The sequence below is a fragment of the Scyliorhinus canicula genome, chromosome 5 (assembly GCF_902713615.1).
Source record: "Scyliorhinus canicula chromosome 5, sScyCan1.1, whole genome shotgun sequence".
In the NCBI taxonomy this organism is placed as follows: domain Eukaryota; kingdom Metazoa; phylum Chordata; class Chondrichthyes; order Carcharhiniformes; family Scyliorhinidae; genus Scyliorhinus; species Scyliorhinus canicula.
In genome coordinates, this window is record NC_052150.1 from 166,239,066 (window position 1) to 166,262,973 (window position 23,908).

The 23,908-nt window shown below is 47.1% G+C and overlaps 1 protein-coding gene across 6 annotated transcripts in view; it reads left to right on the forward strand.

The window, feature by feature from the left end:
• Positions 1 to 23,908, forward strand: part of adam22 (ADAM metallopeptidase domain 22) — a 480,389-nt gene that overhangs the window by 394,872 nt on the left and 61,609 nt on the right. For all 6 annotated transcript variants that reach the window (XM_038797995.1, XM_038797996.1, XM_038797998.1 and 3 more), the window contains exons 24-25: positions 1,354 to 1,447; positions 20,481 to 20,571. In XM_038797995.1, coding sequence (XP_038653923.1) covers positions 1,354 to 1,447; positions 20,481 to 20,571 — 185 coding nt within the window. The remainder of the gene's footprint in view (positions 1 to 1,353; positions 1,448 to 20,480; positions 20,572 to 23,908) is intronic.

Here is a 23,908-nt window from a genome sequence, read left to right on the forward strand (position 1 = left end):
ATGATCCATGTCGCCATGTCACATGTGGGTGGGTAATCCTGTTGCCCTACCCCCACACTCTGCCTCCACAGAAAAATGGCCTACGGGAAAGATGGAACAGGGGAACTGGAATGCCAGATGATAGGAGAGTTTTTGGCATGGACCCAAGTCTGATCCAGACCCCAGAGAGGCTGTAATCCAACCAAACATAGGATGGGCATTATTTATGCAGCTGCGACAAGTGTAGTGCTCCACCATACCATTTTGAGAGCACCGGTTAATGAAAGTGCCATTAATACCTTGATCAGTCTAAAACATCAAAATTTAGATGAGTATTTACAATGTCAGTTTGCTTGTTGAGCAGCGAGTGTGAGAGAGTCTCACTTGTTCCAAAGGCTCTGAAAATGTAACATTGGACCAATCAGAACACGGATCTATTTATATATATTTAGAGTTTAGTTAAAATGAGAACAGCAGGTTCCTATTTTAAGAATGAGCTAGCTTAAGTTCTACTTTGTTGTATTATTAGAGGGCGGGTAAAGATGTGTGTCCTTACTTACAATTTACTCCTCAAATCAAGTTCACAACATTGAACTTCGAATGTCATTGTACAGTATATGAAGTATACAGAAATTAAACATACAGGCAACAGCAGTATTGACAAAATGCTTCATGAGTTGAGCAACGGGTCTCAAATGCTTTTCAGTTCTGAGCTCGGTATACTGGCTGCAGATCTGCAAGTGCAATTTTCCAGCCCTTCCCATCAATGGGATCTTCTGGTCTCGCTAAAAGCGACCCCCCATAGCGGGTTCCCCAGTGACACGGCCAGCGCGCAATGCAAATGGCCATTGACTTCAGCACAACCAGAAGATCCTGCCGGCAGCCAATGGCTAGCTGCCTCTGTGGAAAACCCGCCACGCCGGGGGGGGGGGGGGGGGGGGGGGGGGGGCAGAAAATCCTGGCCGATATTAAATCATTAGCAGACTTCAAGGCAGTCGCATTAGCCATTTCCTTGCAATATACTGGTGAACTGAATCATTGACAATTGCAGATTCTTTGGGTCGAGGCCTAACTATTAAGAAATCATTGAGATTCCACTTTCCTCATTTGATGCAGAGTTAAAAACCTATCAATTAAAGTTAACCATGTTAAAAGGCCTGTTTTCAGAAGGCAGAGTACAAAATAGCAATGTCGCACGTTCAAAGCAGCAAGTGTCTATTAATTAACTTCATCTACCGCTTAAGAGCTATATTAACATGATAGTTTGCTTACAATTTTTGATCCATTGTCAGTGTTGTTATGTGTTACAACAAGGAGTTAAAAACAGGTGTAAACCTGTAGGTATACTCTTTCATTTTATTATTTCATTTACAGACTTGCAATAATGAAGGAAAGTGTGCCTGTGACCTACAATGGGATGGCGCTGATTGCAGTGTATATGTACCAACGATAGAAACAGAAGCACCAGGTTTGTGCCAATTAATAGCATGCCCTTTGCAATGTCTGTGAACATTCCAGAAATAACTAACAGTACCATTTATAAAACAGGAGTAGGACATTCAGCCCCTCTGACTTGATCTGACATTCTATTAGATCAAGGCTAATCTGTATCATCGTTCCATATTCCTTGGTACTTTTGCGTAACAAAAATATATCAATTTCAGTCTTGAAATTTCAGTTGAGCCTGTAATTACTGCCTTTATGAATAAGTGCTTCCTGATTTCATTCCTAACTGGCCTAGGTCTAAATTTAAGATTATCCCCCTCCCCTTGGGTTGAATTCCTTCTCCAAAGGATATAGTGGGCGGGATTCTCCGATCCTGGGCTAAGTGTTGACGCTGTCATAAACGCTGGAGCGTTTTACGACGGCGTCATCTGGGCCCTAGGATCAGCGATCGTGTGCTGCACAGGGGGCCAGCACGGCACTGGAGCATTTCACGCAGCTCCAGCTGCCGATACAGTCCCAAGAACGGCCGGCGTGAGTTCACACATGCAGTTCACACATGCGCGGCACGACCGGTGCGAGTTCGCGCATGCGCATGGGTTGCATCCTCCGCACCGACCCCCGGGCAAGATGGCGGAGCCCTACAGGGGCCTGGCGGGGAGGAACATAGGCCCCTCCCGGGATAAGCCCGCCTATCGATCGGTAGGCCCCGATCGTGGGCCTGGCCAATGTGGAGGCACCCGCAGCATGAACGCCGAGGTCCTGCGAGGTAGGACCACACGTGAACGGCGCTGACAGGTCTCGGCCAACCTTGGCGGGCATTCGGCCCGTCGAGCATAGAGAATCGCCGGGGGGGGGGGGGGGGGGGGGGGCGCGTTGAGCGGCCCCCGACCGACGTTGCGTCGACCGTGCCTGCGCCATTGGCGCTGTTCCTCCGTTTGGTGGAGAATCAGTGGACTGGCGTCGGAGCAGCGTCGCATGATTTGTGCACCCCCCACCTCCCGGCGATTCTCTGACCTGGCACGGCGTCAGAGAATCCAGGCCATAGTTTCTCTCCATTACACTGTTGGACTTCTTTATAATTTAAAAAACACTAATTAGATCAACCTTCAACCTTATAATTTCAAGGGAATGCAAATCAGATCTATGCAATCTATCCTCATAACTTACTCTTTTTAACCCCTGCAGCATTCTAGTAAATCTGCACTGTCCTTGGCTACATCCATGCCAGGAATTTGAGTGGGGCAGATCAGGCATCCACTCTGCTCAGGGTAACCTGATTTCAGAAAGGTCCTATAACATATATTATACCCCTTCTAATAAATGTCAGGAGCTGCCAGGGACACCTGAAAATTCATCTTGCCCTGCATGGATTACCCTTATATTTGGGCATAAGAGAATGGTCCTTTTTTGCTTTTGTTTTCTGCCAGAAAAGCTGGTGCAGTAAGAATAATTTTTATTCCAACATGTCATATCTAGTGTGCGGATAACATAAATGTAATTGAATTAATAAGGAATAAATAAGGGCTCAAATTATCCGGTCCAAAAAATTGTCAGAGCGTACGTATGATGGAAGTTGCACATCAGGACCCAGCAGATGTCCTGACATACGGTCAATGTGGGAGTTGCTCGGTAAGTTTAAATTTCCGATGGGCACTTCCTTGCTGCCCAGTACACTCTGCAAATGAGCTAGAGTAGGAGACTAGGGACAGATCTGCATGACTTACACTGATAATTACCTGGGGAATATTTAAATCCTGGTCTAACAGCTGGGTAACTCCACAACTGACATCTCACCAATCACCTCCACACAACTGTTCCCCTCTCCGACCACTCAACAATCCTTGCATGCTGAACTATCCCCAATCACCTGACCGCTTCTTCTGATCATCCAATCATTCCCTTGACCACTCGACTATTCCCCGCCAAACTCCCATCTACTTCTCCGACTCTCTGTTCCACCCAACAAACCGTCCACCTAACTATCCCCTGACCAGACCTGAATATCCTCCTGACCACCTGGTCAACTCACAACAAGATCAGACTAACCCTTGACCACGCAACTACCCCCCCAACCTAATCACCCACTCATCCACCTCCCCAACACCCACCTCACCCACCTACCTACCTACCTCCCCAAATCCACCTGACCACCTCACCCACATTAACAGCCACTAACACAATGAAAGGCTTTAGGAAATTTAAAGACTTACTGAATACAACAGCTGATGTCATGAAAAGTGGGGTAGGTCTCTGTACTGACCTTTGTCGCTGGGCTCTTTGTGTATTTCTGCACTGAGGATTTCCTCTGTATTCTTGATGGAAGTTGGGCCTTTTTAAATGTATCCAGTTAAGAGGACAGTATTCTATCTGATCAGTGCCTCATAGAGCGCTTCTGACACCGATTGGAAGATTTAGGATATTTAAAATAAACTGATATGACATTAAGGCCTGGATTTCCCTTGTACACTGCCAGAGTGTGAAGCTCTGCAACAGAACTGTACATTCATAAAATCTACCTTGCACAGCACTGAAAGATATTGGGCACTACCTAACAGAAAATATCCTCTCCTTTGACCCTCTGCTCAGCTTAGCTGCTGCACACGACCTCATAGAATCATAGCATTTTACAGTGCAGAAGGAGGCCATTTGGCCCATCGAGTCCGCACCGGCTCTTGGAAAGAGCACCCTGCCCAAGGTCCACACCTCCACCCTATCCCCATAACCCAGCAACTCCACCCAACACTAAGGGCAATTTTGGACACAAAGGGCAATTTAGCATGGCCAATCCACCTAACCTGCACATCGTTGGACTGTGGGAGGAAACCGGAGCACCCGGAGGAAACCCACGCACACACGGGGAGAACGTGCAGACTCTGCACAGACAGTGACCCAAGCCGGGAATCGAACCTGGGACCCTGGAGCTGTGAAACAATTGTGCTAACCACAATGCTACCGTGCTGCCCTGTTCAACAGTTCCCATGCTTCTGTCTTTAATCCTGCTCTCCTTTCTAAGTAGCTGGCTTTTGCAAGCTCCCATCCCTCCCATTTGTAAAAACTCTTAACTATGCACTCTTAAACCTAAAAATTGTTCCTGGAATGTCTCCAATCTGCAGGTAGCCCAATTGTTCACCACCAATTGTTCATGCGTTTGGCCACTCACACATTTTGTTCTCTCTGGAGACTGCCATTAGCACTCTTTTACTTTGATTTCCGTGGCGATTAGCACCCCGTTTCTGTGGCTGTGACTCATCTTTCATTCTCACTCCACAGTATAAATATTCCCCACATTCTCTGACTATTAGAACATAGAACATAGAACATTACAGCGCAGTACAGGCCCTTCAGCCCTCGATGTTGCGCCGACCTGTGAAACCCCTCTAAAGCCCATCTACACTATTCCCTTATCGTTATATGTCTATCCAATATTATCTTTGACAAAGAGTCATTGGACTCAAAACATTAGCTCTTTACTCTCCCTACAGATGCTGCCAGACCTACTGAGATTTTCCAGCATTTTCTCTTTCGCCCCTGACTTTGGAGGCTCCGAGTCCATCCATCCCACCAAAATCGGTCTCCAGGCCATCAGGGAGGCAAAGGCCAAAACGTCGGTCTCTCTCCCACACTGGCCTCCCAGATCTTCCGACACTCCAAATATTGCCACCTCTGGACTCGGAGTCACCCTCCCTTCCAGGACCTCTGACATGGCATCTGAAAATCCCTGCCAAAATCCCCTCAGCCTCGGACATGCCCAAAACATATGTACATGGTTTGCAGGACTTCCCCCACATCGTCCACACCTGTCCTCCACCTCCTCAAAAAACCTACTCATCCGGGCCACAGTCATATCAGCCCTGTGGACCACCTTGAACTGGATCAGGCTAAGCCTGGCACACGACGAGGATGCACTGATTCTCCTCGGGGCCTTCTCTCATAACCCGACTTCCAACTCCCCTCCCAGCTCTTCTTCCCATTTCCTCTTCATCTCCCCAATTGGAACCTCTTCCCACTCCATCAGTTCCTTGTATATTTCCGAGACCCTCCCCTCCCCAACCCCTGTTTTTGACATCACCTTATCCTGTAGTCCCCTTAGTGGGAGGCGAGGGAAGCTCGGGACCTGCCTCCAAACACAATTCCGCACCAGCAAGTACCGGAACCCATTCCCACCCGGCAACTTAAACTCCTCCTCTAGCTCTTCCAGGCTCGGGAAACCTTTCTCAATGAAGAGATCCCAAATCTCTCAATCCCTGCCTGCTGCCAACTCCTGAAGCTCCCGTCCAGCCCCCCCGGAGCGAACCGGTGATTACCACAGATCGGTGGCTTGAGCTTTTTCGACTGAGGAGTGTCGAATTTCGGAGGCGTTGAGGGTACGGGAGAAAAATGCTCCTGGCCTGCCCGCCTGATTGAGGGTGGCGGCGAGGGTAACCTCTGACGCGTCGCTCTCCACCTGGAAGGGGACGGACTCGTCCACCGCTCGCATCGCGGCCTTGGCAATATCTGCCTTGATGCGGTTGAAGGCCTGGTGGGCCTCAGCCTCCAGTGGGAAGATGGTAACTTTGATAAGTGGGCGAGCTTTGTCCGCATAGTTGGGGACCCACTGGGCATAATAGGAAAAGAACCCGAGGCACCTTTTCAGCGCCTTGGGGCAGTGGGGAAGGGGGAGTTGCAGGAGGGGGCGCATATGGTCTGGGTTAGGCCCTAGAACCCCGTTTTCCATGACATAGCCGAGGATGGCTAGTCTGGTTGTGCCGGAAAACGCATTTCTCCTTGTTATAAGTGAGGTTGAGGGCTTGGGCGGTTTGGAGAAACTTCTGGAGGTTGGCGTCGTGGTCCTGCTGGTCGTGGCCGCAGATGGTGACGTTGTCCAGGTACGGAAATGTGGCCCACAGCACGAACTGGTCCACCATTCCGTCCAATGTTCTTTGGAAGACCGAGACCCCGTTGGTGACGCCGAAGGGGACCTGGAGGAAGTGGAAGAGACGGCCGTCTGCCTCAAAGGCCGTGTAGTGGCGGTCCTCCAGGTGGATTGGGAGCTGGTGGTATGCGGACTTCAGATTCACCGTGGAGAACACCCGGTAGTGTGCGATCTGATTAAACATGTCCTCTATCCAGGCGGGGGGGGGGGGGGGGGGGGGGGTACAGATCGAGGTGCTTGTACCGGTTTATGTTTTGGCTGTAGTCTACAACCATCCGGTTCTTTTTCCCGGTCCTGACGACCACCACCTGAGCTCTCCAGGGGCTATTGCTGGCCTCGATGATCCCTTCCCGCAGGAGTCGCTCGTCCTCGGACCTGGTAAAAGTCCTGTACTGGATACTGTACCGCCTGCTTCTGGTGGCGACGGGTTTACAGCCGGCGGTGAGATTTGCGAAGAGCGGGGGAGGGTCGACCTTCAGGGTCGCGAGGCTACATACGGTGAGAGGGGGTAGGGGCCCGCCGAACTTCAGGGTCAGGCTCCTGAGGTTGGACTGGAAATCCAGAAAAGGAGCACAGAGATCGGGGAGTACATACAGGTTAAAGTTTGCGTATTCGACGCCTTGTATCCCCAGTATGCGTCTAACAAACTCAACGTCATCCCAGTTCGGGGCATATATATTTACCAATACCGCGATCATTCCCTCCAACTTCCCACTAACCATAACATATCTAACCCCCCCCTGGGTCCACTTCTATATTCCCCACCTCGAATGTCACCCGCTTATTAACCAAGATTGCTGGTGGGCAATCAGTAGCTTCTGGTGTCCTTCAGGGATCAGTGTTGGGCCCACAATTGTTCACAATTTACATAGATGATTTGGAGTTGGGGACCAAGTGCAATATGTTGAAGTTTGCAGACGACACTAAGATGAGTGGTAAAGCAAAAAGTGCAGAGGATACCGGAAGTCTGCAGAGGGATTTGGATAGGTTAAGTGAATGGGCTAAGGTCTGGCAGATGGAATACAATGTTGACAAATGTGAGGTTATCCATTTTGGTAGGAATAACAGCAAATGGGATTATTATTTAAATGATAATATATTAAAACATGCTACTGTGCAGAGAGACCTGGGTGTGCTCGTGCATGAGTCGCAAAAAGTTGGTTTACAGGTGCAACAGGTGATTAAGAAGGCAAATGGAGTTTTGTCCTTCATTGCTAGAGGGATGGAGTTTAGGACTAAGGAGGTTATTCTGCAATTGTATAAGGTGTTAGTGAGGCCATACCTGGAGTATTGTGTTCAGTTTTGGTCTCCTTACCTGAGAAAGGATGTATTGGCGCTGGAGGGTGTGCAGCGGAGATTCACTGGGTTAATCCCAGAGTTGAGAGGGTTGGATTACGAGGAGAGGTTGAGTACTCGTTGGAATTTAGGAGGATGCGGGGGGATCTTGTAGAAACATATAAAATTATGAAGGGAATGGATAGGATAGATGCGGGCAGGTTGTTTCCACTGGCGGGTGAAAGCAGAACTAGGGGGCATAGCCTCAAAATAAGGGGAAGTAGATTTAGAACTGAGTTTAGGAGGAACTTCTTCACCCAAAGGGTTGTGAATCTATGGAATTCCTTGCCCAGTGAAGCAGTTGAGGCTCCTTCATTAAATGTTTTTAAGATAAAGATAGATAGTTTTTCAAAGAATAAAGGGATTAAGGGTTATGGTGTTCAGGCCGGAAAGTGGAGCTGAGTCCACAAAAGATCAGCCATGATCTCATTGAATGGCAGAGCAGGCTCGAGGGTCCAGATGGCTCCTAGTTCTTATGTTCTTATGTTCTTATCACCAACCCCCTTGTTTTAAAGTCTAATCCCGAATGGAACACCTGCCCAACCCATCCTTCCTTAACCTAATCTGATCCCACACCATCAGATGTGTCTCCTGCAACATGGCCACGTCCACCTTCAGTTGCCTCAAGTGCGCAAACACATGGGCCCTTTTGACTGGCCCATTCAGTCCACAAACGTTCCACATGACCAGCATGGCCGGGGACCACCCCACCCTTCTTCCCTGCCAATCAACCATAACCTCTCCTAGGTCAGTCTGTGGTCCATGGCCCACCCTCGGGCAACTACCGTCATCAACACTCCCCCTGCTCCACTTTGAAAGTCCCCGTCAGCAGTATAGCCCTCCCCCCCCCCACCCAACCCCCCCACTCCCACTCCCCCTCCAATCCCCCCCAACATCAATCTTCAGCTCACCCCTCACTTTGCTTCTGTGAACTAGCCCGCTCAGCTAACCTGCAGCCCCCGTCCATGGTGCCTAGCATCGTACACCCCACTGATTTCCCTTTCCCAGTGCTTAGTGCAAACAGTCAATACAAAGGCAAGAAGTAAAAACAAACAAACAATCCCTCCCAAGGTTTGAACAAAAAGATCAACCCCTCATCCCTTAACAAAGCACCGTAAACCGACCTAACCCCAACCAGAATCGAAGAACGAAAAAACGAAAGAAATCCAAACAACATAAACCCAAATTTTTTCACAACATAGTTCAGTTCTCCTCAATCAAAGTTCAAGGTGCACCTTCTCCTGCCAGTCCATTCTCCTTCATAAAGTCCGCTGCCTCCTCCGCCGATTCAAAATACAATTCCCGTCCCCTATAGGGCACCCATAGGGAGTCGGGTACAGTAGTCCAAACTTTACGCCCTTCTTGTACAGGGCCGACTTGACCCTGTTAAAACTTGCCCTCTTCTTCCCAAGCTCTGCTCCCAGGTCTTGGTACACCCGAATCTCAATATCTTCCCAAGTGCATCGCCTCATCTGCCTGGCCCACCTCATGATTCGTTCCTTGTCCAGGAACCGATGCAGTCGTACCACCATCAACCTCGGCGGGTCACCCCGCTGGGGTTTACGCATCAGCGCCCTGTGGGCCCGATCCACCTCCAAAGGCCGGTCGAATGCACCTCCCCCAAGGAGCTTCTCCAGTATTTTCTCAAAGGGCAGCACAGTAGCATTGTGGGTAGCACAATTGCTTCACAGCTCCAGGGTCCCAGGTTCGATTCCGGCTTGGGTCACTGTCTGTGCGGAGTCTGCACATCCTTCCCGTGTGTGCATGGGTTTCCTCCGGGTGCTCCGGTTTCCTCCCACAGTCCAAAGATGTGCAGGTTAGGTGGATTGCCCATGATAAATTGCCCTTAGTGTCCAAAATTGCTCTTAGTGTTGGGTGGGGTTATTGGCTTATGGGGATAGGGTGGAGGTGTTGATCTTGGGTAGGGTGCTCTTTGCAAGAGCCGGTGCAGACTCGATGGACCGAATGGCCTCCTTCGGCACTGTAAATTCTATGATAATCTATGATACACACCCGCACTCGTTCCTTCGATTCCCTCCAACAGACCCGCGATCCGGCTGTTCTGCCTTCCAAGAACAGTTCTCCTGGTCCTCCACTTTCTCCAGTAGACGCCTCTGGTGGTCCTGCATCAGCCCAATCTCTGCTGCCTTCGAGGTGGACTGTTCCTCATGCTCCCCCACCTGCTCCTCCAGTCTCTGGATCGCCTGTCCCTGGACTGACAGTCTCGTCTCCACGTGGTCAACCACCGCCTTGATCGAGTCCACCACCAAGGTCTGGCCCTCTGCACTTTCCTTCCGCTGTTGGGTGAACTTCTCATTCAGGAAGCTCACCAACTGGTCCAGAGACCACTGAGCCGACAGGGCCAGACACTTGCCCATCCGCCATCTCCGCGTGCATTGTCCGTTCCTCACTCGCCTCAACCAACTGGTTTGCTTTTTCCCGGGCACCTCTAGCCCGCAGGTTCATAAACTAGGGGTCACTGTCTTCTGCTCTCACTTCTTTACCTTTTTCCTACAAAGGTCCTGCCTCAAACCAGTGTAAAGGCCACAAAAGGACCACCATGAGCGGGAACTGCCAAATAAGCTGCTACCGGAAGTCGAGAGGTCATTTTCTAGGTAGAGTTGATAAAAACTAACCAAATAGTTAGCCAGGGAAGGGGTTGGCCCACACAGGGACATGGAAGGGAATCTATGCGTGGAACCAGAAGAAAAGGAAGAGGTACTGAATGAGTATTTTGCATCAGTATTCACCAACGAGAAGGACTTGGTGGATGTTGAGTCTGGGGAAGGGTGTCTAGCTAGTCTGGGTCACATTGAGATCAAAAAGGAAGATGTGTCGGGCACCTTGAAAAACATTGGCTGTTCCGGAGAGATTTGCATACGTGCAGTGTGGTCAGCATAATTTGAAGGTGTACCTGTGCAAGAGACCCGAGGTATTCAAGTGAAGGCAAGCATCCAGCAGAGGGCAGCAGAGCGGAGCTACTGATTGGCTGTTCCGGGGAGATTTGCATACGTGCAGTGCGGTCAGCGTAATTTGAAGGTGGTTTGTGAAGGGGCTGTTGCAAAGTGACAGTTCAACCTGAAACACTTCCTCAGTGTTTCCTTCCCTACCCCCTCCTCTAACCCAAAAAAAAACAACCGTGGTTGTCGGGAAGGTAAGTTTATATCTTTAAAAACTTACCTTGAAGGGTGACATCACAGCAAAGCAGTGACCTGATTGGCTGGTAAGGAATGTGCTCCAATTAGCAGTAGCTGGGAGAAATTTAACTCTTCGTGTGTTGGTGAGTATTGTGATTGGTAAGTAAAATCTTTATTCCTTTCACTTATTAATTATTTGATATTATATTTGCAGTCAGTTAAGATAAAGGGTAAAAATGGCAGGAGATCCCAGACCCATGTTATGCTCCTCGTGCTCAATGTGGGAGTTCAGGTACGCGGCCGATGCCCCTGACTCCTTCATGTGCGGGAAGTGTGTCCAGCTGCAGCTCCTGTTAGACCGCATGATGGCTCTGGAGCTGCGGGTGGACTCACTTTGGAACATCCGCAATGCTGAGGAGGTCATGGATAGCACGTTCAGTGAGTTGGTCACACCACAGATTAGGATTGGTGAGGGAGATAGGGAATGGGTGACCAAAAGGCAGAGAAAGAGCAGGAAGGCAGTGCAGATGTCCCCTGCGGTCATCTCCCTCCAAAACAGGTATACCGTTTTGGATACTGTTGGGGGAGATGATTCACCAGGGGAAGGCAGTAGTAGCCAGGCTCATGGCACCGTGGCTGGCTCTGCTGCACAGAAGGGCGGGAAAAAGACTGGCAGGGCTATAGTCATAGGGGATTCAATCGTAAGGGGAGTAGACAGGTGTTTCTGTGGTCGAAAACGAGACTCCCAAATGGTATGTTGCCTCCCGGGTGCACGGGTCAGGGATGTCTCAGATCAGCTGCAGGACATACTGAAGGGGGAGGGTGAACAGCCAGTTGTCGTGGTGCATATAGGCACCAACGATATAGGTAAAAAACAGGATGAGGTCCTACAATCAGAATTTAGGGAGTTAGGAGATAAGTTTAAAAAGTAGGATCTCAAAGGTAGTAATCTCAGGATTGCTACCAGTGCCACAAAACGGTCAGAGTAGAAATTTAAGAATAGTCAGAATGAATACGTGGCTTGAGAGATAGTGCAGGATGGAGGGGTTCAGATTTGTGGGACATTGGAACCGGTTCTGGGGGCGGTGGGACCGTTACAAATCGGATGGTCTACACCTGGGCAGGACTGGAACCAATGTCCTCGGGGGTGCTTTTGCTAACACTGTTGGGGAGGTTTTAAACTAATGTGGCAGGGGGATGGGAACCAGATTAGGAAGTTAGAGGTCAGTAAAGAAGCAGCAACTAAAACCAGTAAGGTACTGGATAATAAACTCAATGTGACTAAGGGGAAGAGTAGACAGGGAAGAGATGATGATCGCAAAGGGACAGGTGGTGTGAGGTGCATTTGTTTTAATGCGAGAAGTGTAGCAGGTAAGGCAGATGAACTTAGGGCTTGGATTAGTACCTGGGAATATGATGTTATTGGTATCACTGAGACTTGGTTGAGGGATGGGCAAGACTGGCAACTAAATATATCAGGGTATAGATGCTTCAGGAGGGATAGAGAGGGAGGTAAAAGGGGTGGAAGAGTTGCATTACTGGTCAGAGATGATATCACAGCTGTGATTAAGGAGGGTACGATGGAGGATTCGAGCACTGAGGCAATATGGATAGAGCTAAGAAATAGGAAGGGTGCAGTAACATTGTTGGGACTTTACTATAGGCCTCCCAAAAGCGAGCGTGAAGTAGAGGTACAAATATGTAGACAGATTATAGAACAATGTAGGAGCAATAGGGTGGTTGTGATAGGAGATTTTAACTTCCCCAACATTGAATGGGACTCCTGTAGTGTTGGAGGCGTAGATGGAGCAGAATTTGTAAGGAGCATCCAGGAGAGTTTTTTTAGAGCAGTCTATAAATAGTCCAACTTCAGAAGAGGCCATACTGGACCTGGTATTGGGGAATGATCCCGGCCAGGTGGTTGACGTTTCAGTCGAAGATTACTTTGGGAATAGCGATCATAATTCCATAAGTTTTAGAATACTCATGGACAAAGACGAGAGTGGTCCTAAAGGAAGAGTGCTAAATTGGGGAAAGGCCAACTATAACAAAATTCGGCAGGAGCTCGGGAATGTGGATTGGGAGCAACTGTTTAAGGGTAAATCCACATTTGAAATGTGGGAGTCTTTTAAGGAAAGGTTGATTAGAGTGCAGGACAGACATGTTCCTGTGAAAATGAGAGATAGAAATTGCAAGATTAGGGAACCATGGATGACGGGTGGAATTGTGAGACTAGCAAAGATGAAAAAGGAAGCATACATAAGATCGAGGCGACTCAAAACTGATGAAGCTTTGGAGGAATATCGGGAAAGTAGGACAAATCTCAAATGTGCAATAAAGAGGGCTAAAAGGGGTCATGAAATATCTTTGGCTAACAGGGTTAAGGAAAATCCCAAAGCCTTTTATTCGTATATAAGGAGCAAGAGGGTAACTAGAGAAAGGATTGGTCCACTCAAAGACAAAAGAGGGAATTTATCCGTGGAGTCAGAGGAAATGAGTGAGCTTCTTAATGAGTACTTTGCATCGGTATTCACCAAGGAGAGGGACATGATGGATGTTGAGACTATAGATGGATGTTTAAATACTCTAGGTCATGTCGGCATAAAGAAGGGGGAGGTTTTGAATATTCTAAAAGGCATTAACGTGGACAAGTCCCCAGGACCGGATGGGATCTATCCCAGGTTACTGAGGGAAGCGAGGGACAAAATAGCTGGGGCCTTAACAGATATCTTTGCAGCATCCTTGAGCACGGGTGAGGTCCCGGAGGACTGGAGAATTGCTAATGTTGTCCCTTTGTTTAAAAAGGGTAGCAGGGATAATACAGGGAATTATAGACCTGTGAGCTTGACGTCAGTGGTAGGCAAACTGTTGGAGAAGGTACTGAGGGATAGGATCTATTCACATTTGGAAGAAAATAGAAAATAGGCAGCATGGTTTTGTGCAGGGAAGGTCATGTCTTACAAACCTAATAGAATTCTTTGAGGAAGTGACAAAGTTAATTGATGAGGGAAGGGCTGCAGATGTCATATACATGGTCTTCAGTAAAGCATTTGATAAAGTTTCCCATGGCAGGTTGATGGAAAAAGTGAAGTTGTATGGGGTTCAGGGTGTACTAGCTAGATGGATAAAGAACTGGCTGGACAACAGGAGACAGAGAGTAGTGGTGGAAGGGAGTGTCTCAAAATGGAGAAAGGTGACTAGTGGTGTTCCACAGGGATCTGTGCTCGGACCACTGTTATTTGTGATATACATAAATGATCTGGACGAAGGTATAAGTGGTCTGATGAGCAAGTTTGCAGATGATACTAAGATTAGTGGAGTTGCAGATAGCGAGGCAGACTGTCAGAGAATACAGCAAAATATAGATAGATTGGAGAGTTGGGCAGAGAAATGGCAGATGGAGTTCAATCCAGGCAAATGTGAGGTGATGCATTTTGGAAGATCTAACTCAAGAGCAGACTGTATGGTCAATGGAAGAGTCCTGGGGAAAATTGATGTACAGAGAGATCTGGGAGTTCAGGTCCATTGTACCCTGATGGCAACGCAGGTCGATAGAGTAGTCAAGAAGGCATACAGCATGCTTCCCTTCATCGGACGCGGTATTGAGTACAAGAGTCGGCAGGTCATGTTACAGTTGTATCGGACTCTGGTTAGGCCACATTTGGAATACTGCAGTGCAGTTCTGGTCGCCACAGTACCAGAAGGATGTGGATGCTTTAGAGAGGGTGCAGAGGAGGTTCACCAGGATGTTCCCTGGTATGGAGGGTGCTAGCTACGAAGAAAGGTTGAGTAGATTAGGATTGTTTTCATTGGAAAGACGAAGGTTGAGGGGAGACCTGATTGAGGTCTACAAAATTATGAGAGGTATGGACAGGGTGGATAGCAACAAGCTTTTTCCAAGAGTGGGGGTGTCAATTACAAGGGGGTCACGATTTCAAGGTGAGAGGGGAAAAGTTTAAGGGAGATGTGCGTGGAAAGTTTTTTACGCAGAGGGTGGTGGGTGCCTGGAATGCTTTGCCAGTGGAGGTGGTAGAGGCAGGTACGATAGCATCATTTAAGATTCATCTGGACAGATATATGAACGGGTGGGGAACAGAGAGAAGTAGACCTTGGAAAATAGGCGACAGGTTTAGATAAAGGATCTGGATCGGCGCAGGCTGGGAGGGCCGAAGGGCCTGTTCCTGTGCTGTAATTTTCTTTGTTCTTTGTTTAAAACAGATAAGTCCCCAGGGCCTGATGGGATCTACCCCAGAATACTGAGGGAGGCAAGGGAGGAAATTGTTGGGACCTTGACAGAAATCTTTATATCCTCACTGGTTACAGGTGAGGTCCCAGAGGAAAATAGTTCAAGAAGGGTAGGAAGGATAATCTAGGATCTTAGAGGCCGGTGAGCTTTATGTCAGTGGTAGGGAAATTATTGTAGTGGGTTCTTCGAGACATGATTTACTCCCATTTGGAAGCAAATGGATGTATTAGCGAGAGGCTGCATGGTTTTGTGAAGGGGAGGACGTGTCTTACTAATCTGATCGAGTTTTTCAAAAAAGTGACTGAGATGATTGCTGAAGGTAGAGCAGTGGATGTTGTTTGCATGGACTTCAGTAAGGCCTTTGACAAAGTCCCTCATGGAACACTGGTACAGAAGGTGACGCACACGGGATCAGAGGTGAGCTGGCAAGATGGACACAGAACTGGCTCGGTCAAAGAAGACAGAGGATAGCAGTGGAAGGGTGCTTTTCTGAATGGAGAGCTGTGACTAGTGGTGTTGTGTAGGGATCAGTGCTGGGACCGTTGCTGTTTGTGGTACATATAAATGATTTGGAGGAAAATGTAACTGGTCTGATTAGTGAGTTTGCGGACGGCACAAAGGTTGGTGGCATTGCAGATACTGATGAGCACTGCCAGAGGATACACCAGGATATAGGTTGATTGGAGACCTGGGCGGAGAGATGACAGATGGAGTTGAATCCGGACAAATGTGAAGTAATGCAATTTGGAAGGTCTAATACATGTGGGAACTATACAGAAAATGGCAGAACCCTTCAGAGTATTGACAGGCAGAGGGATCTGGGTGTACAGATCCACAGGTTACTGAAAGTGGAAATGCAGGTGGAGAATGTAGTCAAGAAGGCATGCAGCATGCTTGCCTTCATCGGTAGGGGTATAAAAATTAGTAAGTCATGCAGCAGCTGTATAGAACTTTAGTTATCCCGCACTTGGAATTCGGTGTTCAATTCTGGTGGCCACACGACAAAAGGATGTGGAGGCTTTGGAGAGGGTACAGAAGAGCTTTTACCCAGAGTGAAGGAGTCAGTTACTGGGGGACATAGGTTTAAGGCGAGAGGGGCAAAGTTTAGGGGAGATGTGCAATGGAAGTTTATTTTACACAGAGGGTACTGTGCGCCTGGTGCTCGCTGCCGGAAGAGGTGGTGGAAGCAGGTATGATAGTGACATCTAAGGGGCTCCTTGACAAATACATGAATAGGATGGGATTAGAAGGTTTTAGACTAGACAGGCAGCATGGTCGGCACAGGCTTGGAGGACTGAAGGGCCTGTTCTTGTGCTGTACTGTTCTTTGTTCTTGTTCTGCTGGAGAGACGGCAACTAAGCATCAACAAAAAAAACTAGTGGATAAGACTATTCACAACAGGGACAGGAAGAAGTCCTTGTCAAAGGATGGCAGAAGATGCAGTTGCTGCTGGGAAGGCAAGGAAATAGCAGTTAATTTTTGTTAATCGAACAGATTATACACAATAATTACAGTAAATTAACTGTTGCCATAGCTGGTTTAGGCAGATAAGAAGTAGTTTTAATAGCATAATAAATTTGTTAATTAGAAGAGCAGACACAATCAGAACGTAATTACATTTTGCCCAGGGGAAGGTGACTCATTAAAATAGAACTCTTTCACAAAGACAACATTTATAATCCAGAAAGACAAAGGGAATTTAATAAAACAATATCTCTCGCATTTTGACTCAGAATAAGGTGCACACTGTGCCGAATCCTAACTTGTATTAAAACTGACATATTCTACACATACACATATCTAACTAATACTTGACAGATATTAATAGTGTGGCTTTGCAAACTCACGTTTTGTTAGTATCACTGCATGTGCAGTATATTGGGCCATCATTTATTGACAAAATAGTGATAAGGCAAATGATGCTCACCATGATTTATGTACAAATACTACAACTTCAGGTGAGGACAGATGTGCAGTTAAGCGCAGATATCCGAAAGTTGCAGTCTATCTGAATGACATTTTGCGAACTAGCTCGCCATTGAAATGCACTGAATGGTGCACAGTTGCTGAATTTGTGCTGTAACTATGAACTAAACACTCCACAGAATGTTGTCTTCCATTTCAGTCCAAGTAATCTTTAATGACTTGATGAGTGTTAATTACTGGAAAACAACTTCACTGGCACTAAAATTAACTGTTATAGGCGTGGATCTCATTTCTCCAGCTGCTGGCTAAAATTTAAAAAGTGTAACAATCCGGGGAAAAAATATTTCCTCTGCTCATCTTCAGTGGCATAGATAATTGTGGGCGTGATTCATCCAGAAAAAAATCTATGTGTTCTTGCCGTCTGCAGTGCAAAGAAACACCCCGCTATTCAACGGCACTTTGCCGTTTTTTTGGCTTCGAGGAGTTTCTCTCTGCCAAATCTGCACTTGAGTAATTTCCTGCTGACGAGCCCAGCAGGAAAGGGTCCTGGCAGATTGGGGTGCCATTTTGGAAGGTTTGACGATCTCCCCTCTCCCCCCCCCTCCCCCCCTCCCCCCCACTTCATCCTCCGCCCCATGTTCAACCCCCCCCCGCCCCGGTTCAAATCCCTGGCAGGGCCAACATGGCACCCAGGCTATGGCAGCCTGGCAGTCTTCCTGCCAGCGGACAGTTCGCCTTCGAGGCTGGCAATGCCACCCTGACTGTGACAGGTTGACACTGCCATGGTGCCTGGGTGGCACTGCTACAGTACCAGGCTTGCAGCGCCAAGGTGCCTGGATACCACCTTTCCCTGTACCCGATTACCTCTGGCCTGGGGGATGGCCTGCCCCCCCCCTCCCCCATTGCCATTACGGGCTGGACCATGTCTGTGGAAACCAGTACTAAACGTCACCATGGGGAAGTTTTCCAGGTGTGGCCATTAGGTCCCGGGCGCCAGCAGAATCCCGCAAACTTATATTTAAATGAGCCTAATGGCTCATTTAAGTATTCAGGTCCGGAGCACGGCCAATGAGGGCGAGATCCAGATCGCCACATCCCACGAGATTTTGTTAAATCTGACAAGGCGTTTTGAGTGCCATAAATCTCGCAAGAGGTTCAATGACCTCGTCACGACTCCAAGTTGGCCACAACAAGATCACTGAATCACACCCTGTATGTAGTATCTGTTAGTTTTGCTAGTGTTAGGTTATTTTCAGAAATTTGAAACAAAAATTTGAATTATATTTGCAAGCTCATTCTAAGATTATTTTTTAAAAGTATGCTTATTAAAACATTTCCATAATAAACAAAACCATACAACCATGGTCTTTCAAAGTGTCGGTGTAGATTCAATAGGCCGAATGGCCTCTTTCTGCACAGTACGATTCTATGATTTTTGGAATCTGCACGGATCTGAAATTTGCAAACCCTTGCTGTTCTTTTAATGTGGTAGTTAATGGGTCTTATTAATTTACCAGGAAGTTTAAGTTTCACACATGAATTACCTATATAGTGCACATATTCTGAGACCGGTACCTAAACAAGATATACCAATTATAAAAGTAAAAGGCTCATGCAAGCCTGATTGTTTCTGAAAGGAACATTTACAAAAGACCGAACTACCCAGGGTCCCAGATTCGATTCCCGCTTGGGTCACTGTCTGTGCAGAGCCTGCACGTTCTCCCAGTGTCTGCGTGGGTTTCCTCCGGGTGCTCCGGTTTCCTCCCACAAGTCCCGAAAAACATGCTGTTAGGTAATTTGGACATTCTGAATTCTCCCTCTGTGTACCCGAACAGACGCCGGAGTGTGGTGACTAGGGGCTTTTCACAGTAACTTCATTGCAGTGTTAGTGTAAGCCTACTTGTGACAATAATAAAGATTATTATTATAATATTTTGTGTAACCCTTAGTTGTTTTTAAAGTATTGCTAATTTTGCTGTTTTGCCTTATTAAATGGAAAAAGAGGAATTGTTCAGCATATTAGACTGTATGAATTTGCAAATAGGTATAGTTTAAAATTTAATAGCATTTAAGATTAATCAGAAAATATAACATTTATTTCTCTAATAGACTGGTTGGATATAGATGCCTCATGAAACCTAGTAAAATGCATAAATACCTGAAATCTCCTGGGAAGGTTCTTCTGACTCACTGCAATTTTGGCAATATCAGCTGAAGCCATAGTAACGTTTCTTAATATATCCAATTCTGAAGTATCTATTTATAATGGGCAAAATTCTCTGCCTCGCGCACTGGCAGCAGAGTTCCCGGTGAAGCAGAGAATCCAGCGGTTGTGAAGAAAATCGTTGCCGATATGTTTACAATTGTCTGGACCCCCCCACCCCCACACTGGCATCGGGATCAAGGTTCGCGCCTCATGCCAGCGGGCCAGGCACCATATTTTCTGGGCCTATGTGATTCTCCAATCCTCTGGGCGGGAATCGTGGGCAAGAATCACAACAGGCCTTGACAAGCGTGGACCTCACGGTGGGCCGAGGGGTACCTCTTTAAGGGAGTTGCCAGCAATGTCCATCCAAGGGCCACCTGCCCTCTCAATGGAAGAGCTGCCGACCTCACCTCTACCAGAAAGCTCCTAAATAAAGAGATTCCCCACAGAGACGCCCTAAATAAAGAGACCCCCGAATAAGGAGACTCCCATGGGCACCCCCAACCCCCCCTCAAAAGAGAGACGCCTGTCAGGAAACTCCCCAGAAAAGAGAAACCTGTCTGGAAGCCCCTCAGAAGAAAGACCGCTGTCCAGAAGCTAGAGAGCAGACCAGGTAGAGGAAGTGAAAAGAATCACTGCTTTCACACTCACCAGGGCAATACATCTGCTGGCTCAGACACAGGAAGTACCATCTGGAAAGAGAAAACTAGTCAGTTGTGTTTAAACCCCCTCAGATCTATGAGCTGCAATTCATTATTGATTTCTCTTTGATATTGATTTTACTCGGCTGTGATTGACGGCTTCCACACATACAGACACACACACACACACACACACATCTGTCAGCATTAGTCTAGTCATCTCTCTTCACGGTTCAGTTACTCTGAAGTGTTCTAACTGGAATGTTTATAAACATCAAACTTTGATTGACAGCTCCTGGACCATGGATGGGAGGCTGAATTGTGGGAGGAGATGGCCAACTGCAGGACCTCACTATTGGGCCATCTGCTCAAAATGGCAGCCCAATAGCAGGGTTCCCGAGGGCATCCTTCGCAATCTTCGCCATGCATAAATGTGCATGGCTAAGGATTGGGAATTGCTTAAAACATCAGGTGCAATTCAGCGCCGGTGGGGAAGTCTTCCAAATGAAGAATCCCCCCCCCCCCACACAGTTACAATGTGAAATGCTTTATTGTGAAAGAAAACAATATGGAACATACAGGTCAAATTTAAATGGTTACTTACTGATTTACCAGGAAATTAATTGATTGTGTTCCTTCCTTATTGTCTCAGGATCAGTTCGAACCAATATTATTATAGGTGCCATCGCAGGGACCATCCTAATGGCAATTCTAGTCTTGGCTGTTGCAGCATTTTTTTACAAGTAAGTATCAAAACTTTGCCCTTGTATTGCTGTATAACTTTCTTCACCTCAATTTCACATTATGGATAAGACAACAACTACATTTATGCTAACAGAATTTTCTAATTGTGTCACACTCAGTAAGAGGATATATTTTGTTGCTTTCGTTAACCCAAATAAATAGTAATCACGTAGCACTTCCGATCCAATTCCATGAGCTCTTGCTACTGGAAGGGCTGTTCACCCACCAGCCACATATTTGGGATTAGATATTACAGGTAGTAGTGAAGCAATGGCACTCACCATGAACTATGGCAAAAAAACAACCCATAAATATCTAGTGGTCTCAGTGCCATGGGACTACTTCTTTGCCACAAAGGTGATGTCAGCAAACAGGGTAAGAAACCAATCATGGTCCAAACATGAACAAAAGAGCTCAACTCAAGAGGTGAGTTGAGAGTGATTGCCTGACATCAAGGCCACATTTGACCAATTGTAATTTTCAGGGAGCCCTGGCAAAATTAGGTCAAGGGAAAACCAGGGGAAATAGTCTCCATTGGTTGGAGTCATACTTGGTACATAGGAGGAGAGGCATGGTCGTTGCAGGCCAATCGTCTTTGTTCCAGGACATTGCTGAGAGTTCCTCAGGATAATGTCCTAGGTGCATCTACCTCCAGCTGCTTCATCAGTGACCTTCTCTCCATCATTAAGTCAGAAGTGGGCACATGCATTGATATTTGCACAATGTTCAGCACCATTTATAACTCCTCAAGGCACTGAAACAATGCCAGTATGCAGCAAGACCTGGACAACTTTCAAAATTTAGCTGGTGGATGGCAATTAACATGCGTGCCACACAAGTAGCAGGCCAGGCAATGATCAACTCCAACAAGCGAGAATGTAACCATCACCTCATAATAATCAATGGCATCACCATCACTGAATCCCCACCCCCCTATCATCAGAAGCTAAACTGGACCAGCAATATAAACACTGTGACTACCAGAACAGGGCCAGACACTGGGAATTCTGAAATGGGTAACTCACCTCCTGGCTCACAAAAGCCTGTTTGCCTTCCACAAGGCACAAGTAAGAAGTTTGGTGGAAGACCCTCCACTTGCCTAGACAGGTGTATTTCCAACATCACTCAGGAAGTTCAATACCATGCAGTGTCACAATATGTGGATAATGTAAAGCATATAAATGGTTAATGTAATGTTACTACTCCAGTCACTAGATGGTGCAACAGAGCAACCATATAAATATCACATGCCTCCTTGACTTCTGGGAGATAGATGAAGACAGATGAGAGAGAGTGGGAGAGAGCAGGAGAGAGTAAGAGAAGTAGAGTAGGTGTGAGATATCTTAACTGATAGCATAGTTTAATATTGTAGATGTGTAGTGTAATTTTTACTTAACTAATTCCTTAGTAATGTGTTTGAATCTAATTCAGTGTAGTGTAATAAAATAGCTTTGTTTGTTAAACTCTGATTGCTGTTCTTTGTTAACACTACAATCTTCACCACCCTGAATGAACAAAAACAAAGAACACAACATGCAGGACAAAGCAACCCACTTGATCTGCACCTATCCATCGACTTAAAATTTCACTTACTCTACCACCAGTGCACAATGGCAGCTGCATGTACCCTATGCACAATGCACTGCAGCTACTCACCAAGGCCCCTTTGAAAGCACTTTCTAAATCCATGCCTCTTACCATTTAAAAGGTCAAGGACAGCAGATACATGGGAACACCATCAGCTACAAGTTCCACTAAAGCCACACACCATCCTGACTTGAAAGGATATTGCCGTTCTTTCAATGTCAATGGAAACAAAATCCTGGATCATCCTTCCCAGCAACACAGAGTGTACCTGTACCAGACCAGATAGACTGCAGCAATTCAAGATGGTGACTCACCATCACCCTCTCAAGGACAATTAAGAATTGCCAACAAATGTTAGCACAAACATCTCATTATCAGTCCAGGTGGGCTGGCTATATTAAGAATTGGGCAGGCGAGCGACCCCAGGAGTAGGGAAGAGTTTGGAGGCAGACCCGACATGGGTTTGCCGAATCAGGTAGACCTAAAACGTGGACCTTCAGGAAGGTCCATTTAAGAGGTCAGAAGGCGATTGTGAAGCCCCAAGTTTCGGAGGAAACCTCTTTGTCTTGTCAGGTAAGTGTGAACTCTGTAAATGTTGGCCAACTGTTAGCTGTTTCTGGATCGGATGGGCCATCCCTGGAAAATAAAACTGTCAGTGGTGCTGCCTATTCACAGTGTGCTCTACTGAAGCAATAAATTAATGGAGTGGATTCACGAGACACAGTGATGGAGATAACATTGTCTTGGCTCCACAATCTTTAAGATGTTCTGTAGTAATGTAGTTAACTGCCATGCCACAGTGGATGAGTTGTGGACAGTGCCATGATAACCATCTCATCCACGTGCCCTCTTTCCACCCATCTATCAGGATATGAACACATAGTTGAGCCTTGGCATAACAGTGTGATTAAGAGGGAGTAAACCAGTAGGGCTGTCAGTAACCGCAGAACACAGCATGCTACCTTTGATTGACAGCTGCTACATCCATGGCACCAAACATTGTGCAGTGCCATTTTCTCCACCACAACTTAACAGCATTCAGTGATGATATGTTGAAAATGGCTTATTGTGTAAGCACACTGTGGTAGTCACCACTGATGTATATATTGTATATAGAGGATGTTGATGTAGGTGCTTTATGGTAAGGCCCTGTACTACAGGTATGGGGGTAGTTCCCTGCCTGCTGGCTCCACCCAGTAGGCGGAGTATAAATATGTGTGCTCCCCGTACAGCAGCCATTTCGCCAGCTGCTGTAGGAGGCCACACATCTTAGTGTAATAAGGCCTCGATTGCATCCAACTCTTGTCTTTGTGTAATTGATCGTGCATCAATTTATTACACTAAGTTTTCAGAAGATGGACCTCCGCGTCAAGCCGAATCACCTGCATCTGCATCTGCAAGCAGACAACGCCAAAAAGGACTTTGAACATTGGCGAGCCTGTTTCGAAGCGTACATCGGGTCTGCGCCAGACCCTATCCCAGAAGCACAGAAGCTCCAGATCCTTTACAAGCGGCTGAGCTCCAACGTCTTTCCACTTATCCAGGACGCGCCGACTTACGCAGAAGCCATGGCGCTACTGAAGGAAAACTACGCTCAGTGGACTAATACACTATGCCAGGCACCTCCTCTCCACGTGTTGTCAACTTCCTGCTGAGTCAGTGGAAGATTCCTGGCGTGCCCTGGTTCCCCTAGTTAGAGACTGTGACTGTCAGGCCATTTCGGCCACGGAACACTCGAATTTTCTCATA